The sequence below is a fragment of the Canis lupus genome, chromosome 23, assembly GCF_011100685.1.
Source record: "Canis lupus familiaris isolate Mischka breed German Shepherd chromosome 23, alternate assembly UU_Cfam_GSD_1.0, whole genome shotgun sequence".
Taxonomy (NCBI): Eukaryota; Metazoa; Chordata; class Mammalia; order Carnivora; family Canidae; genus Canis; species Canis lupus.
Window position 1 is genome coordinate 11,539,521 of NC_049244.1, and position 17,944 is coordinate 11,557,464.

At 44.6% G+C, this 17,944-nt stretch overlaps 1 protein-coding gene across 10 annotated transcripts in view; it reads left to right on the forward strand.

Annotated features, from left to right (window-relative positions):
• The window catches only part of TRAK1 (trafficking kinesin protein 1), a 162,355-nt gene that overhangs the window by 82,670 nt on the left and 61,741 nt on the right, over positions 1-17,944 (forward strand). For 2 of the 10 annotated variants that reach the window (XM_038570545.1, XM_038570546.1), the window contains exon 1: positions 11,635-11,801. The exons of 5 other annotated variants lie outside the window; for them this stretch is intronic. In XM_038570545.1, coding sequence (XP_038426473.1) covers positions 11,738-11,801 — 64 coding nt within the window. In that variant the 5' untranslated portion in view covers positions 11,635-11,737. 3 more of the 10 variants (XM_038570544.1, XM_038570541.1, XM_038570542.1) reach the window with 3 other exon arrangements.

The window sequence follows — 17,944 nt, forward strand, 5'->3', positions numbered from 1 at the left end:
AGATAATTTAGCAAAAATTAGGACAAAAAGATGACTAACAGCCTTAGCAACCACTTCTCAATTTTTGTTGAAATATTTTTAGTGGATTTTTTTTCCTCCCACAAATATATTACATATCTGGGAACATAATGCTTTTTTAGTTAATTGTGTATGTTGACCATTTCCCCATGGCGTTAAAATTCTTGAAAAACACAATTTTCATTGTTGCTTAATATACTGTCATTTATATCTAATCATTGATCTGTTATTGGGAATCTGGGCTGTTTCTAATTTTTTCTCAGATGACATGCTAGCGAACGCCCTTCTACATCAGTATGTGTACACCCCACTCATGATTTCCTTAAAGTGTGCTTTTAGAAATTTACTCAACTTGAGAATGTGGTGATTTTTATGTTTCTTTGAACTATGTTATTACTCACTCTTAGATTAAATGTTAACTTACCGCAACAGAAGCAGCCCATTCTTGGTGAGCAGACACTAAGTCAAGAAGTCATTGGGAACCCTGAGGAATACATGTTGAGTGAGTGAATGGGTAGGGCACCATTCCATAAGGTTCTAAGAGTTCATAAACTTCCTGATGTTTTTTTGCTCACCTGAGAATGGTCGGTAGAGATCCAGAGATTTGGTGGATGCCTCATTGTTTGGATTCAGAATTCTTTTTGTGTTTCATCTCTAATTTCTGTTGGATGGTTTCTACGTGGTGATGGTTAATGATAAATGAAAAGGACATCCATCAGGTGTTTATCACATTCTGGGCACTCTGAGTCCCCCTGTAGTGCTCAGAGGGGGAGACTGTCCATTTTGAAAGTGAGGAGGCTGAGATTCAGAGGAGACCCTCCAGTGTCAGCCCAGGGTCACACAGGATGGGCAAGAAGCAGGGTCTGAGCCCAGCTAGACCAAGCCCATTCTCTTCCACAGTATGATATCCACAGGGTAGCCCACACCTTACTATCTAGGGTTTGAAAAGGTCTTCCGTGCTTTTGCGGTGCTTAAGTGGGAGAGCATTTCACCTCTCCCCAGCTCTGACTTATGATCTTCTCATCTTCAACCCTATCTTTTTATTTCCAAGACATCAGGCTGGGCAGTACTCAGATGCACTTTGCCTGAAAACACTGCTTTTGGTCTTTAAGAAGACTGGAAAAAGTCCGTTGTATGTTTTCTTATAAGACACCTGAGGAAGAATGTCTTAGCCTTTTCTTGGCTTGTACAGGTGGCTACCCATTAATGAATGTTTAGAAAATGACAATAATAGGTAAAGGCCTGAAGAAAATGATGGAAGTAGACAATTGTGTGTGTGTGTGTGTGTGTATTTTTTTAATTCAAAGTGTTATCATGGGATCACCTTAGAATTTTCACCAAGGACAGCTTAATGAGGGAACAATAATGCACGTTATCTGTAGAAGTTTAGCTAGAATTGAGAGGTGCAGCTTATCTGTGTGGGGTAGTGATGTCTATTTAGGGTTTAGGTAGCCTTCCTATATGGTAAAGGTTTTCTTTTTCTGAGTGGTTCTTTTTTTTTTAATATTTTATTTAAATTCAGCTTGCCAACATATAGTACAACACCCAATGCTCATCACATCACATGCCCTCCTTAGTGCCTGTCACCCAGTTGTTACCCCATCCCCCACCCACCTCCCCTTCTGAAACCCTTTGTTTGTTCCCCAGAGTTAGAAGTCTGTCATGGTTTGTCTTCCTCTCTGTTTTTTTCCCCCAGTCCGTTACCCTCCTATCCCTTATGATTCCTTTCACTTTTTCTTGTATTTCACATATGTGTGAAACCATATGATGATTGTCTTTATTTGATTGACTTCTTTCAGTTAGCATAATACTCTCCAGTTCCATCTACGTCGAAGTAAATGATAGGTTCATCTTTTCTGATGGCTGAATAATATTCCATTCACATCTTCTTTATCCATTCATCTGTCGAAGGACATCATTCTGAGAGGTTCTTAGAGAAGAAAAGTCGTGAGAGACCCAGCAGTCATCCCCATGTTTGAGGGCCTCACTCCCCTCATCTACCAATTCCATGTGTGACCTTGAGCAAATCTCAGAGTCTCTTTGGGACTCAGATTTTTTATCTGGAAATTAGTCAGCATTAAACATTCTGTGACTCTCTGAATATGTCATTGAGAGCATTTTACTCTTTTGTCAAAGGTATCCCATGACAAAGTTCTCTTGTTATTTCTTGTTTTTGTTTTATTGCAATTTTTTTCTGTATTATTTAACAGGAATTATGAGACTTGGGGCTTTAATTTTCAGTTTTAAGAAATTGTTAAAAAGTAAAACCAGTTTAATAAATATATATATAAAAGTAGTATTTGCTTTTTTAAATAAAAGTGCTTTTGCTCTCAGGTGATAATTCTAGGGAAAATCATAAAGAATTCTCAGACAGAATACTATAGAAATATTGGCCTAATTCTCCAGGCATGTTTTAAATTGCCTACAACTTTCCTCATTAAGATTTAGATCTCTGCAAGGCTTATGTTCTAAGAGACTACAAGCTATTGGAAATAATTTCTGTATTCATTGAATAAATCCCAAGGGGGCAGAGCCCGTGTCTGCATCACGTTTGAATGGGCCAAAGCCTCAGCTCAGTGCCTTGCATTAAATAAATGTTTAAGGAGATCCCTGGGTGGCTCAGCGGTTTGGCGCCTGCCTTCGGCCCGGGGCATGATCCTGGGGTTCCGGGATCGAGTCTTGCATCGGGCTCCCTGCATGGAGCCTGTTTCTCCCTCTGCCTGTGTCTCTGTCTCTCTCTTTCTCTGTGTCTCTCTCATGAGTAAATAAATAAAATGTTTTAAAAAAATTAATAAATGTTTAATAAATGCTTCTTAAGTAACAGAAAATGAAAAGATACATGTTTTTAAGTTAAACTTTTCCTCCTCTTTTTTTTTTGATAAAAACAAACAAAAAAAAACTGCATATGGAATACAGAGATCATTTTGGTTTTTGCTACCTTCCAAAGATTGCCTTCATCTGATTAAAATCCTAAGTGCAGCAAAAATAGAGGCACTGCAATATGCTCTAATCCTCAACAAATGAAATGGATAAATGGCACCCAGTGCTGACTTTCTGAAGAAGGGGGTTGATAGTTAATATGAGGTGGTGGCATAGGAGAAAACATGGTGGGGAGTTGCCCTGCAGAACCCTGGGGATCTATTCTTACCCAGGTGTTGTGTGTGGTCGGTAGGGTCATGTGAGGGGAGTAAAGGTAAATTATAGGGTTGGGTGGAGGATGTGTTGGAATGGAAAAGAGATCTGCAACCAGGGAAAACTTCTCATTTTCATTTGCTAACAAAAAAGATACCAAAAGCATGCATTATATTTATGAATAGTTGCCATGAATTTCTCTCCTGTAAATGCCCACATTTTGGCCGTGTCCTTCTGCCATTCCCAAAACCTGAAGCCATGTTGCTTACAGGTGAGCATCCAAATGAACCCTGTGTTATGCCTTCTCCCCTCTCTTGCTCAACCCTCACTCAAGTGGACTCTTCCTTGGGTGCATTGTCACTGCTTTTAGCTACCCAGGTGTCTGCAAGGTCAGAGGCGAGAGCAGAGAAGCTGGCTGTATGGACACTCCCCACATGTGAGCCATACCTGGCCACAGCATCTCCACCCAGGTGTGGGCCCAGGCCTCAGGCGATAGAACTGGAGGACGAGTGCCTGAGAGGTGGTGTAGAGCAGCCATATGCTGGTGCACCTGATAGCACCTGCAGCTCTGGACACAGTGCCTGGTCAGCAGGATAGCCAGGTACTCATCCCGGGGACAGTCTACCCACTAAGCTAAGCTTAGTAGCTAAGCTTACTTTGGCATCTGCCACCTGCCAGTTTTTTTTTTTCCCTCAATAAACCAGATTCCAATGTTGAGTATCTTTTCTTTTAAGACCAAAAATGCTTGGCAAGCAGTTCTGTACAGATTGACTGTTTTCCTTTTCATGTCAATCCAGCACGTCTAAGACAAAGTTGGAACAGACTCAGGTGGGAAATTGATATGACAGCTCAGCTTGCACCCCATCGGCTCCTCCTGGGGGATGTGCTCAGGCCACAGAGACTCAGAGTTATGGCAGGAGCAGAATTGGGGATTGGTGGAGCTTCTGGTGTGCATTTTGAAGCCTGCAACGTCTGCCGTATGACCCGCTGGTCCTGGGAGTGAAATGTCCCATGCAGCTCCCCAACACTGCAGGAAGCAAACTGGGAACTGTGGAAACACATCCAAGCTGTTTCTTCTCTGTGTCCGTCTTAGATATACAGGTGATTTTAATAACTGCATCAAGGCCTGGCTGCACGTTGGCTCTGCAGTGCTCTGTTGAATGCTATCTCCCCGCCTTTGGATGTGTCTCTAAAAGCCAGACTTCGTTCTGCCCCAGAGAACTCTGGAAGTGGCATGGGTGCCTGCTTTTCCTGTGCCTGAAATGAGGTAGAGATGGTTTGGGAGGGCGTAGTTGACAGCAAGCTGTTTGCTAGCAGCCTGCCTTCTGCCACAGGAGCTCAGTGACTGGCAGTGGCGATGTTTTTTTTTTTTTTTTTTTTTAAAAAGAGAGGGGCACAGAAGCCTCGTCTCTGTCAATTTTCTGTAGCAGGTGGGAGGAAGGTCTGTTTGTAAGACTGTGTTTCATGGGAGTTCCACCAGCCCTCTCTAGCATGGAAGTCCATTTTGGGTCTTCCCTTCTCTGTCTTTAGGCTCCTAGCCACCACTGGGTGCAGACAGGCTAGCCACACTATTTCCTGAAGGGAAGGAAAGCTCTAGAGACTGGGAACATATTCCAGAGGGAATTGGGGCTGTTGAATGTTTCTGCTTCCAAGCAGGAGAGAAGCACACAGGGAGCCATCCTTTTACCCACATGCTTAATTGGTTGGCAGGACATGCCTTGTGCCAGTCACCGAGAGGCACAGAGGAAAGTGGCATGTGGCAGGTTCCATAATGTTCAGATACTTTGGGGCAAACTCCTGTGTTATTTGTGCTGTAATTGTTAATGTTTACTCATCTTTTAAATGTATTGAATAACTATTCAAAATTATGTATATATATGTATACGTTCAAGTATATACTTAAAATCGTTCATATGTGTATGAACATTTAATTCATATGCTCACACAACTAATAATCAGAAAATTAGAAATTTAATTCTTCTTTTAAAAAAAGATTTTATGGGAAGCCCTGGTGGCTCAGCGGTTTAGCGCTGCCTTCGGCCCAGGCCATGATCTTGGAGACACCAGATCGAGTCCCATATCCAGCTCCCTGCATGGAGCCTGCTTCTCCCTCTGCCTGTGTCTCTGCCTCTCTCTGTCTCTGTGTCTCTCATGAATAAATAAATAAAATCTTTAAAAAAAAATAAAGAAGATTTTATTTACTTATTCATGAGAGACACAGAAGCAGAGACATAGGCAGAGGGAGAAGCAGGGTCTCTGCAAGGAGCCTGATGTGGGACTCGATCCCAGGACCTTGGGATCACGCCCTGAGCTGAAGGCAGATGCTCACCACTGAGCCACTCAGGCATCCCAGAGATTAAATTCTTTTAAACATTAAAATTTGATTACAAATGTATGTAATAGATTACCCTTGGTGCAGCAGGCCAACTCTATTAGATTCTCTTAAGTGCTTGCAAAAGAGAACTTACAGCTCACCTTGCAGCATAGGACCCAATCCTCCTCCTGCCTGGATATAGTTTGTGACCACAGCGTTAGGCCTACCTAGTCTTTCACCTGCCTCCTCATTCCATATCCGGTTGGCTTATTCATAGCCTCCCTACTTAGAGAAATGTTCATGAAATGCTTTATAAAAGATATTAGTGGCAGAGACAGAAGAGTCATACACGCCTACTCTCCCCTACTTCTTAAGATGGTTTAAAAATATCTTCCTATTATCTTCTTTCCTTTATCTATCAGTTGCCTTGTTCACTTGTTTGTCCTTTAGTTTTGGTGTTCCCTGATTTCACGGCTTTCACAGACTCCACTTATTCCCTTTAAATGTTATTAACTGAGGGACACCTGGTGGCTCAGTGGTTGAGCATCTCCCTTTGGCTCAAGGCGTGATCCCAGGGTCCTGGGATCGAGTCCACATTGGGCTTCCCCTGGGGAGCCTGCTTCTCCCTCCGCCTATGTCTCTGTGTGTCTCTCATGAATAAGTAAATAACATCTTTTAAAACAATGTTATTAATTATATTCTGTTTTTGATGTTCAAATTGCCTGGCCCTGGACCATCCTTTTATGCCAGCTTCTGCACCTTATCACTTCTACTCCAAGACCTTGTTAAGCTATCTTTGCTTTCTTGCCAGCTGGTGTTATAGGTGCATCTTGATTTTTTCCTGCCCCAAGACATGGAATTAACAGCTCTCCAAGGAGCCCTGTTGACATTTCACCCAGAGCTGGACACCAAAGTATTGACCTGCATGTCGTTGGTGGAGTGGTATCCTTGCTGGGCCACTTTTCTTAACAGAGCTGGAAATAGTTTTTTTTTTTTTTTTTTTTTAAGATTTTATTTATTTGAGAGAGAGAGAGAGAGAGAGAGAAAGCAAGCAAGCACAAGTGGGAGGAGGGCAGAGGGAGAAGGAGAAGCAGACTCCTTGCTGAGTAGTGAGCCCAATATGGCGCTCCATACCAGGACCCCAGGATCATGACCTGAGCTGAAAGCAGATGCTTAATTAACCAACTGACCCACCCAAGCACCCCTGGAACTAGTATTTCTTTTTAATATCATGAAGTCCCATTGATATTTTCAATTTAACTCTTTCCTGATCAATTTTTATTCTTTTAAAAAAAAAAAAAAACACAGTATTTTTGCTGTGAGATGCCAGTTAGGGTTTTTATTTCCTGTAACTGAATCCCTTCTATTTTTTTCCTTTCATGTTTCATGTGTAAATAATTTTTAGATGTTTTCTTAGCTATTGATGGGAAGACTTCAGAGGTGGACCATGCCTGGTTTATATCCACATGCTCTTATTGCTGAGTGATCCGAGGCTAGCAGCTTAAACTTTTTGCCCCACCCCCTGCCCCGCCACATCCCCCATCTGCACATCGAGGGGGCTGGTAGTTAGGTAGCCAGGTCTGAGGAGTGAGTGAGCTAGAAAGTCCTGGCTGCCTGGTGTGCAGCCTGCATTTTCCTAAATGATATCCAGTGATGAGGGTGAGTGAGAGGTGGCTTCCGAGGCTGCTTCTGGGACTTGTCCCTGATCCTGGTTCTCCCAGGGTGGAGCAGTGATGGGGGCAGCCCAGGCATGGTAGTGATGGGGTGCGGGGAGCTTGCTTTTTCAGCTGCAAGAAGCCCTGAGGGAGGGAAGACTAGGACCCCTGGGGGCCATGGGACTCATAGAGGAAAATGTGAATCTGAAGGCAGATGCACCTAGATCTTAACCTCAGCACCATCTCTGCAGAGCTGTGGACAGATTGCTCTGTCCTTCTGAGCCTATAAAATAGGAGTTTTGGTGTGGATGTTCACTTTGAATCCTGCTTGAAGCCCATGGAAGTCACCCATAAGTGCTGCAGTTTCCTTTGTATTTGTTTTTTTTTTTTTTTGTATTTGTTGATACTCTGTCTTCTTTCCCATTTTCTTAAAACATGAATTGGACATGTACAGTTTTTGCACTTGATGTAAGTTGACTTACATCAAATATATGACTGCTTAGAAAGACATCCCCCCACCCTGTCCCCCGCTGACTGTCACTCTGGCTTATTACTGTGAACTCAGTGCCTTTTCATTAATTATGCAGGGACAAGCCAAGACATGATGTTTCTACCTCATTTCCCTAATTATAGCTTAGAAAATTGTACTCTCTTTTTAATTGCCCGTACTGGCTTACTTATGTTTTTAAAGAATTTTGAGTAATGAGGATGATCACAAACTAATGCTTATTGCAAACTCATTTTGTCCCAGGCACTGTTCTGAGTGCTCTGCCATCCGCTAATTAATTAAAACGTGGCCTTGTCTCAGAGGCAGGTACTATAATCACCCCATTTAGCAGATAAGACTCAGGTGTCTAAGAGGGTCACAGAGATGGATGAGGAGCCTGGACTAAACCTCAGGCCATCTTACTCCAAAAGCTCAAGCTCTTAACTATGACATTGAACTGCCTACAGGATGCTTGAGGGGCCCAGTGGTTGAGCCTCTACCTTCAGCTCAGGTTCTGATCTCAGGGTTCTGGGATCGAGTCCCGCGTCGGGCTCCCTGCATGGAGCCTGCTTCTCCCTCTGCCTGTGTCTCTGCCTCTCTCTGTGTCTCTCATGAATAAATAATTAAAACATTTTTAAAAAAAAATTAAACTGCCACTATTAATCTGTTGTCTGTGTGTCCATCTATCCATCCATCCATTATTTTTTGCTTTTATGATGATGTGTTATAATAAAGTATGTTTAAAAATTCATAGCACTGGAAGGTAAATGTGCCATGCCTTTGTTTAAAGGGTTTCTACCCACATCTGACTTTCTGTGACACTTTACAGAATTTGCATTTCCCGTTTGTTCATTACCCCTCATTTTGCAAATTCATATTGGACCTTGAACCTTTTCCCCAGCCATAGTGGGTTGAACCTGGTGAGCGTGCTGATATTTGAGGAACATGTTCATTGTTGACTGGCGGCCTAGGGCCATCTTTCTAATTGAAACACCTTAAGGAACGTTAAACAAAACCTCAGAAAACCTTGCGGCACCAGCCTCTGCTCATGTCTCATGAGGAATGACAGTGGGAGGGCCACGGTGGGGGGGGGGGGAGGAGGGGGGGAAGCCGGGATTGCCATGGGGCTGCAGAGAACTGCTGTCCTTATAGGAGAGAGACTTGGTAGAGGACCAAAGGGTGAGGGATGTTCAGATAATGAGGACAGGTAGAGCTGGAATGAAAATCATTGGCTGCTGACTTTAAATAGGCAAATGTCCTAGAAAATCTTAAATGTGTATCTAAGTTGGGGTCAGGAAGAGGGAAGGTCAGGGATTAAACTAAGGGAGGGAGATGATGGGGGTCTGCTCCCTACTTGGACCAGGAAGAATTTGGAATTGGGTGGTGAGGGGGGCAGGTCCTCCGGGGTATAGGTGACAGCTGGGGAACAGCCTGACCAGGGACAGTCCCATTTCCTGGCACCGTACATTTTCCAGACTTCCCAAAAGCTTGCTTATGGCTCAAGCCAAGATTCATCACCAGCTGCCTTTAACTTTCCTTTACTCTTCTGAGACTCAAGGAGGTTCCTCTATTTGATGTTGCTAAAGAGGCAGGAACCCCGCTTTCCACACGGGGTAGGACATGCCCTCACCATGTGCAGGCTGGGCCAAGCGAGCTCAGTTGGCCACCTGGCAAGTGGGAAGATCTGCTTGTAGCATCTCATGCTGGTGTACAAGCATGACCTGGTAAAAGCATAGGGCCCTGGGGAGGGCGTGTACCTGGAGCTGGGAAAAGCTTCTGGAACCTACACAGGGGACAGGAAGCCAGCTCTGGGGACCTCACAACACAACATTAAAAGGCTCATCTGCTTCTCATGATTTAGAAAGGCTGAGATAGATTTATACATGGTACAGATTCTGCCCAAGAGTCTATATATAGGGTTTGTAATTGTGTGTGTTTGTATATGTGTGTGTATGTATATATGTACACATAGTTTTCTTACATTTTTTTTTACTCAAATGCAGAGAGAGAGATACACACACACACTGTATATATTACCCACCCCAATTTATCCATCCTGTTGAAATACCTCACCATTCAAATGTGATCTGGGGACCAGAAGCATTGCCATCACGTGAGAGCTTGTTAGTAATGCAGAATCTTGGGCCTGCCACAGACCTGCCGCAGCAGAATCTGCATTTTAGCAAGAGCTCTGGGTGATTCACATGCACATTAACTCCCGGAAGCCCTGCCCTCGAGCGATGTGTCTCCACGTTTGTTAACTGAGGCATCATATGCAATTGGAAGAATAAAGGGAAATTATCCCTGTTCAGTCATTGTAGCAGTCATTCCTCTCATAGTGGAAAAGAGACCCTTTTACTATTATTCATTCATAAATTACATGGTCTTGAGTAGAAAATTAAGAGAAAAAAACGAACAAAGCCCACGCTGCTGCTGTTGACATCCGCAGATTAGTTATGGTATTCGGCCAACAGGCTGGTGAGGTTCTATAGGTAGTTTTGTTTAAGGGCATTGGTTTTGGAGGGAGATTTTTGCCCCCAGAGGACATTTGGCAGTGTATGGAGACATTTTTTGGTTTTTGTATTGATAAGGAGAGGATGGTGCTTCTGGCATCTAAGTGGGTAGATGCCAACAGTGCTGCTAAACACCCTGCTATGCCCAGGACAGCCCACCCACAGCAAAGAATGATCTGACCTTAAATGTCAGCAGTTGTGCTGAAGTTGAGAAATCCTGCTTTAGAGGATGGAGTTACCCTATAGTACCCTATAGTACATCCAAAATCTAATTATCCCGTACTCATTTGAATGAAATACTTAAAACATGTCAAACACTTAGAAATAGTAAATGTCGAGAAGCCTGGGTGGCTCAGCGGTTTAGCGTCTGCTTTCAGCCCAGGGCGTGATCCTGGAGTCCTGGGATTGAGTCCCACATTGGGCTCCCTGCTTGGAGCCTGCTTCTCCCTCTGTCTGTGTCTCTGCCTCTCTCTCCTTCTCTCTCTCTCTCTCTCTCTCTCTCTCTCTGTCTCTCTCTGTGTCTCTCATGAATAAATAAATAAAATCTTAAAAAAAAACAACTAGTAAATGTTAACTCCGTTTTTTTTTCCCTTAGGATATAACACATTACAGACGCATTTAGGACAGTTGCAAAGCTCCCTTCCTCTCCTTCCCTAGAGGCAGCTATTATCTTGCAGGTGGGCTGTTTTGTTCTGCTGTTTGTACTTTGATCACACGTGTAAGTGCCCAAGAAACAGTATATCGCATTGCTTGGGCCCCTTTGTCATGGCATCCTCCCCTGTTGGTATGTTGTAGGCTGTTTTTTCAGAAGTTTGAGCAAAGGCATGAACAGCGAGCAGAACTGCATCTCAGTGAAAAACATTTCCATTTTCTAAATAATTTGCGTTTCCTTGAGGTGGTGGTCAGATTTTCAGAAAAGATGTTTAATGTGTTAAATCAGATTGGTGAGTGAAAATTAAAAGTAATGGTTGCAGATTTTAGAAGGTGGGCATTTTTCAAAAGCAGACTGTGTAGTGAGTGGCCCAGAAGCGAGCAGATATTCTTGTCCTTATGTTTGTTGGAAGTGACCATGGTAGCGAGGCCCCCTGGCCCGCACCCTCCTTTCTCCCTGGGTGGCACCTCTCAGCCCCTGCTCCCAGCATTCTTGGAAGACATTGCCTCCATCTCTGCATCATTTTTCAGAGATGGCCAGTTTCTATGGCAACTGTTAGATTGAAAGATGAGCAGCAAGCAGGAGGCGAGGCTCGAGTGAGACCTCTGGGTGGTGGTGTGTGTCCCTGACGTCACCTTCCTCGCGTCTGGATAGGACAATTCCGGATACTCCCATTCAGGGCTGCTGGCCACTGCCGCTTTATTAGCAGGGCTGTTGGGGGCTCCGAGAGCTCTGCAAATTGCCTCCCTTTCTGCTCTTCCGGTCCTCGCCCCACCAGAATTCTTCTTTTCACTGCCTCTTTTCTGTTTGGCTGCAGACTGTCATTAAGAATGCACAGCTTAATTCCGGTGTGTTTCGGGATGCTCTTCTGCCCAGTGTTCTGGAAGGGCAGGGAGGCATGGCAGTGTTTTACTTGATGTTGATGGCGCTGTGAAGTCCGTTCTTTCCTCTGCAAGAATACTGACTATGCAGAAATTTATTGAAGCGGATTATTATGAACTAGACTGGTATTATGAAGAATGCTCGGACGGTAATTATGGCTCCCCGCAAAACAGAGCAGGAATGTGGAGGGACATTGTCTCCCTCCGGGGTGGGGTGGTGGTCCTGAAACCTGTCGTGGGGGCACTGGAACCCACACTGCCGCAGGCATGCATGGCTCTGACAGGTCTGAAGGCACGGTGGAGGAGATGGCAGGTGGGCAGGGTCATGGATACTCCTCTGCGGTTAGTCGGTCTTTGCTCAGAAGGGCTGATGGTATTGGTATGCAGGGCTTATGAGCATCATACTTCTCTTGGATCGAATTCTCTCTGGGGTGAGGCGTGAGCGTGGTGTTGATGCGTGTGTGTGTGTGCGCGCACGCGTGCGTGTGTGTGCAAGGGGGAGATGTGTTCAGTGACCTCTGTGCTATTGGCGGGGCTGGGGAATAGTATATTCAGAACTGTTGGCAGCAGGCCTGGAAAAATCCTCCCTTCCCTGAACCCAGACGTGGTGGGGTGGGGGTGGGGGTGGGGGTGGGGGGAGATGTGGGAAGGCTGGAGAACATGCAGAAGCAGCTTCCCACCCAGCAGGCAATTCAAATGAATTTTGCCTGTGGGATCCCACAGAGATGGGGGTGGGGAGATGTTGGGAGGGGCAAGGAGAGACTGTCTCCTTCGGTCACCCGCTCAGTTTGTGCAGGGAGGGTGTGGCACATTCCATAGGAGACTGGGCTGGACAGGTCTCGGGAGGTTTCAGGTACATGGCAATAGCACTGAGGTGCATTCTCAGAGGGGCCACGGGAGAGGGCTTCCTGTGGTGTTGGGCATCAGAATCGTGTATGACACAGTTAATCTGTCATCTTTAATTTCTTCTTCAAAATAACCCTCAAATCACATGTCTCTTACACACACACACACATACATGAAAAAAATACAATTAATATGTACAGTTTGAGGGTCTCTTCCCTGATGATAGTATGTTCCCAGCCCCACACGAACCACTAATAGGTAAGGTAACTGTTTTTTAATTGAATCGGGAGTTTCAGACTGCCCTAACCATGACCACATTTGATTAACCTGAATGATGTAGCAGGCTGGGAGCTGGCCTCCTTAGTAAGCTGAAGAACTACATAATTGTCTCTTATCTGCTGATTTCTGTCTTTTTTTTTTTTTTTTTTTTTTAATTTCTGTCTTGACCCAGGGCTACACAGGGGAGGGACCAAGAGACTTTCTTGGAGAGGGTGAATGGGTATGTAAACGTGCTGAGAAACTTCCCCTGGTGAGTCCCACTGCCCCCCAGCCTTAGGTGAAGATGGTGTCATGTGGAGTCCCTGTGCATTTTAAAATATCCTGAGTAATGGTGGTGGTGGGCAGCTCCAAGCGACTTCAGGGGAAAAGGTGACTGAATCCTTCTCTTTGGATACGTTGTTTTGAAGCCAGTTCCTGTCGCCCCACTCCAAGAGGCAATGATAGGGATGCTTCTTTTCAGAACTGTCACTGAACTCTTAAGAATTTCCGTGGTGATAGTGACTCACTGAGCCCTCCCTAACTTTTTGGAGTATGGACCTCCTTGGTGGATCACTGGAATGGGGAGGATTAGTTTCAGCACAGAGCCTGTCCCAGGCTGTGGATGAGTTGGGTGTGGCTGTGGCTCCCACGGATCCCTCCTAGAAGTGGGGGAGGAAGGTTTCTTACTATCTTGACCCTAATTGCTACACCATCCAGCCCTCTTTATACCCTCGTCCTTGGGGATAAAGCCAGTGGCTTGTGGTAGGCAGTCTGAGGGGTGAGAGGAGGCTGGCTGACTCTTATCTGGGTGTCTGTCAGATGGACTTTCTTACCCAGCCATTTCTCAGTTGAGTCTTTTGGCCTGGAGGCAGCCAGATCTCTCTTCTTCCAACGGAAAGGAAAATGGAAGGAGAAGCGACTTCTCTATCCAAGGGTAAATCAGTGTTGATTGCAGTTACTGTCTGAATGTTGAGCGAAATACTTGCCATGACCCTCCATTCCAATTTGGATGAAGGGGAAAGGCTATTGGGACAGACTTTACTGGGACAACTGGCATTTTCATAATCTGGGTTTTAAAAATAGTTAGCGAAACAGAATAAAAGGGACAGATACCCAGAAATCATCTAGTTTAGGAAACCCAGGGGATTGGGATTTCAAGTAAATGCTAATTTTGTAGTTAACTCGCTTACTCATTTCTGACCAGTTGAGTTCTTACCTGGCCTCTACAGTTAGTCTGGAAATGCAGTTTGCCTTTGTTTATACGTGCGTCTTTAAAATTGCAAATGAAATAGCCCTTTCATCTCCCAGACCCGACCAACCCGGTGAGGTGGCCAGGTAGTAGACACACAGCACTGCTTTGTCTCTCTTATCATTTGGCATTTGAATCTTTAATGAGGGAAACTTCTAGGGAACTTTCTATGCTAATAACAAAAGATGAGTCAAATGCTTTGAAAAAGATGCAAAATCATCATTTATGTCCGAGTTAGTGACTCACGCTTCAGTTGCAGGGTTAGCACTGAAAAGTAATACATGTATGGGTGGGAATATAGATGGCAGGACAATGAGGATCCCTCTTTTAAAACTGGAATAAAAAAAATAGCTGCTGTTTTCTTTTATCTCTGGAGGTGTGGGAGAGCTTCATTCCGTGTTGAATGACCGGATCCTTCCCTTTTATCAGTGGTAGTTATGGAATCTTACTATCTTTCCCACCCCCCAAACAACAACAGTAAGACCCCCAGAGGGTGTAACAAGGGGCATGGGGCAGGGACTTAGAATAATGAGAAACTGGAGGGGGGTTGGTTGCCCATTACCTTCAAGTAATTTTTAGAGATTTGAACCAGCCAGCTCTCGACACATGTAGCATGGCCTTCGCAGAATTTGTGCAGATAAACCAGTGCCTCCTGTTTAAACTATGGTGTCAGATGGAGTCATGGCTGCCTACATTGGATGTGTCCTGCCTCTAAAGCCTGGTGGATTGTGAAAATCACCCAGTTGTTTAAAAAGAAGATTCTCAGCTTTACTCCAGACCCAGAGAGGTCCTGAGAAATCTGAATTTTTAGCACATACTTTAGGTGATTCTTTACATCAGGTGTGTTTGAGAAACTGTGCCAGTGTCAGTGGAGACCAGCCCCAGGAACAGGGGTCTGGAAAATCATTCTTTAGGTCTGTTAAAGAATTTCATGTTCCTTCTTGGCTATGCTGATGACTATTTTTTTTTTTTTAAAGTATGCTTTTAAAAACTGAGGCCTTTTTAATATTTAAAGAGACTTGGGGTCAAGTATATGTCTTTAAGCTAAAGAAAGAGCATGTCCTTCTATAATGACTCTAGAAGTACATATATCGCCAGAAAGTGCGCTGGCCTGGAGTTTCTGAGGCCCACTTTTCACTCTGCATGGCTCTGTGGTTTGGGCACATCCTGGGATGTCTGTGAGCCTCTGTCAAATCAGATGCCCCATCTGGAAAATGGGGATAGCCACACTGACAAGAGGCATAGTGAAGAGTATAAGGAATATAAAGTACAGTTGACCCTTGAACAACATGGGAGTTTGGGGTACCAACCCCCCCCCACACACACACACGATGCAAATTTATGTGGAACCTTTGACTCCCTCACCACTTAACTACTAATAGCCTACTGTCAACCAAAGCCTTGACAAGAATCATAAACAGTTGATTAACACGTTTTGTATATTGTATGTATTTTTCTTCGTATAGTATTATAGTAAGTGTAGTATAATATGTAGTATTCTTATATAGTATTCTTAGAATAAAGTAAGCTAGAGGAAAGAAAATGTTATTAAGAAGATCCTAAGGAAGAGAAAAACGTGTTCACAGTAATTATCGAAGTTCAAACCCAGTTGTTCAAGGTCAGCTGTAAAAACTTTTCGTAAATGGTGATGTGCTAGGCCAGTGCTTAATTTTATTGTCTCAGAGATGGTCTAGTTGGTAAATTCTTTTTAAAAATCCTTTTTAGGGGCAGCCCCGGTGGCGCAGCGGTTTAGCGCTGCAGGCCAGGGCATGATTCTGGAGACCCTGGATCGAGTCCCACGTCAGGCTCTCTCTCTGTATGATGCCTGCTTCTCCCTCTGCCTGTGTCTCTGCCTCTCTCTCTCTCTGTCTCTATGAATAAATAAATAAAATATTAAAAAAATCCTTTTTAGAAGACAAGTGGCATTTTGAACAAGATATAGTAGTATCTTTACTACTACCTGTTTTTTGCTACAGTTTCTTTTGTAACCTGGCACCCTCATTGCCCGCAGTACAACATTGTAGATGTGAATGTCTGGTGGGGGGATGGTCTTGCTCATGCTAATATTGATCTTCCCCTGGGAATGCTCTAGTAGACGGCTGATGGACTTGTTCCTTGGGCTTCTTACTCCACAGTGAAAAGTCAGGTGCTGTTACTCGCTTGATTGCAGGGACCCCTAAAATGGCACCCCAAGGTGAGGCTTGGCTAATTTGGGAGTAAAATTTTGCTGGAGGTATTTGAAACACTAGTTGAAAAGCTGTTCCTAGGTTTTCGAGATGATTTTCTAATGTTCCTGCACTTCGTGTCAAACAACTCAAACAGGCTGTCATTTGTTCACTTGGTGTTTATTGGGGGATGCACCTTCAAAAGGGACAGATGGCTTTTCCCTTTCCAGATGCAGCGCCCTTCTGAATGGCTATAAAAGTGACTTTAAAAAAAAATAAGTGGGGTGCCTGGGCGGCTCAGTAGGTTAAGCATCTGTCTTCGGCTCAGGTCATGATCCCGGAGGCCTGGAATCGAGTCCCGAATAGGGATCCCTGTTTAGTGGCGAGTCTGCTTCTCCCTCTGCCCTACCTCTCCCCCTCCCCCTGCTCATTTATGAGTGCATGCGCTCTCTCAAATAAAATCTTAAAAAAAAAAAAAAAAGGAATTAATTATAAATGCATAATGTAATTGTCAGTTCTGTAAGTGGCTTTGGTAAAGTAGCAGTAATGCCCTCTCTCAGGTGGAGATGCAAGCCCAGAGCCCGGGTTTTGGAGCATGATGTCCCCCCCCCCTTTTTTTTTAATTGTAGAAGCAAGGTGTTTGGATCCTGACCTTCAGAAATGGGTGCTCTGTTCCAATGGAACTAAGAAGTGAAAGGAGGGGAGGTGCTTGAAGCACTGGGAGAAGTCTGCACAGTGGATGGCACTGGGAGAAGAGGGCAGAAGGACAATGGTGGCAGGAGGGTGCAGTGGGGTCAGGTGCAGGCAAGGGGCAGCAGACTAGGCACAGACCATGGAGGTCAGGAAGTGTACAGCTCACATCTTGAAACGGGGAGGTACCCTCTAGAGGGCTGTGGTCCAGTGGGACTTTTGACAGTGGCAACACTCTGAGCTGTGCTGTGCTGTCCAGTATGGTAGCCAATAGCCACATCTGGCTCTGGAGCACTGGAAATGTGGTGAACATGACTGAATTTTGGATTTTATTTAATTATAATTTATTATTTTTTAAGGATTTTATTTATTTGAGATACAGCAAGAGAGAGTGAGAGAGAGAGAGAGAGAGCACACAAGCAGAAGGGGAGGAGCAGAGGGATAAGCAGACTCCCTGCTGAGCAGGGAGCCCAACTTGGGGCTCCATCCCAGGACTCTGGGATCATGACCTGAGCTGAAAGCAGGCACTTAACCAACTGAGCCACCCAGGTACCCCGGATTTTATTTAATTTTAATTAATTTAAAATTGAATGTAAATAACCCCAATGGATTTTGGCCACTCTTGGGACAGTGCATGGTAGAGCTTTTTTTCCTTTTGCTAGAAATTGGGGCAGTGACTTCTCTGATGGTATATTGAGTAGATCTGGAGAGGGACACACAGGAAGGATGCCCTTCCATCCCTGCAAGAGGTGACACCTTCCACTTATGGTCTTCCTGTGCAGTGTTTCTAGGGACAGTCCAGAACTCAGTCTCTGCCTCCCTGCCCGAGCCCCAGTGTCTGGTCCTTGCCTCTAGGACAGCACACACCCTTGCTACTTGGCTCTTCCTGAGGCCAAGCTCCTTCTCAAAGGCTTCACATCCAGAGGTCCAGGATCTCCCACTTGGCACAGGGATTCCTGGGCTTTCTTGGCTCTGGCTTTTGAAGAAATTGCTCTGTCAGAGAAGCTGTTTTTTGGCCTGTCTCTGCCTTTAACCTTGAAATGAATGCACGTGTGGATAAGGTTTGAGAATTCCTTAACATCCC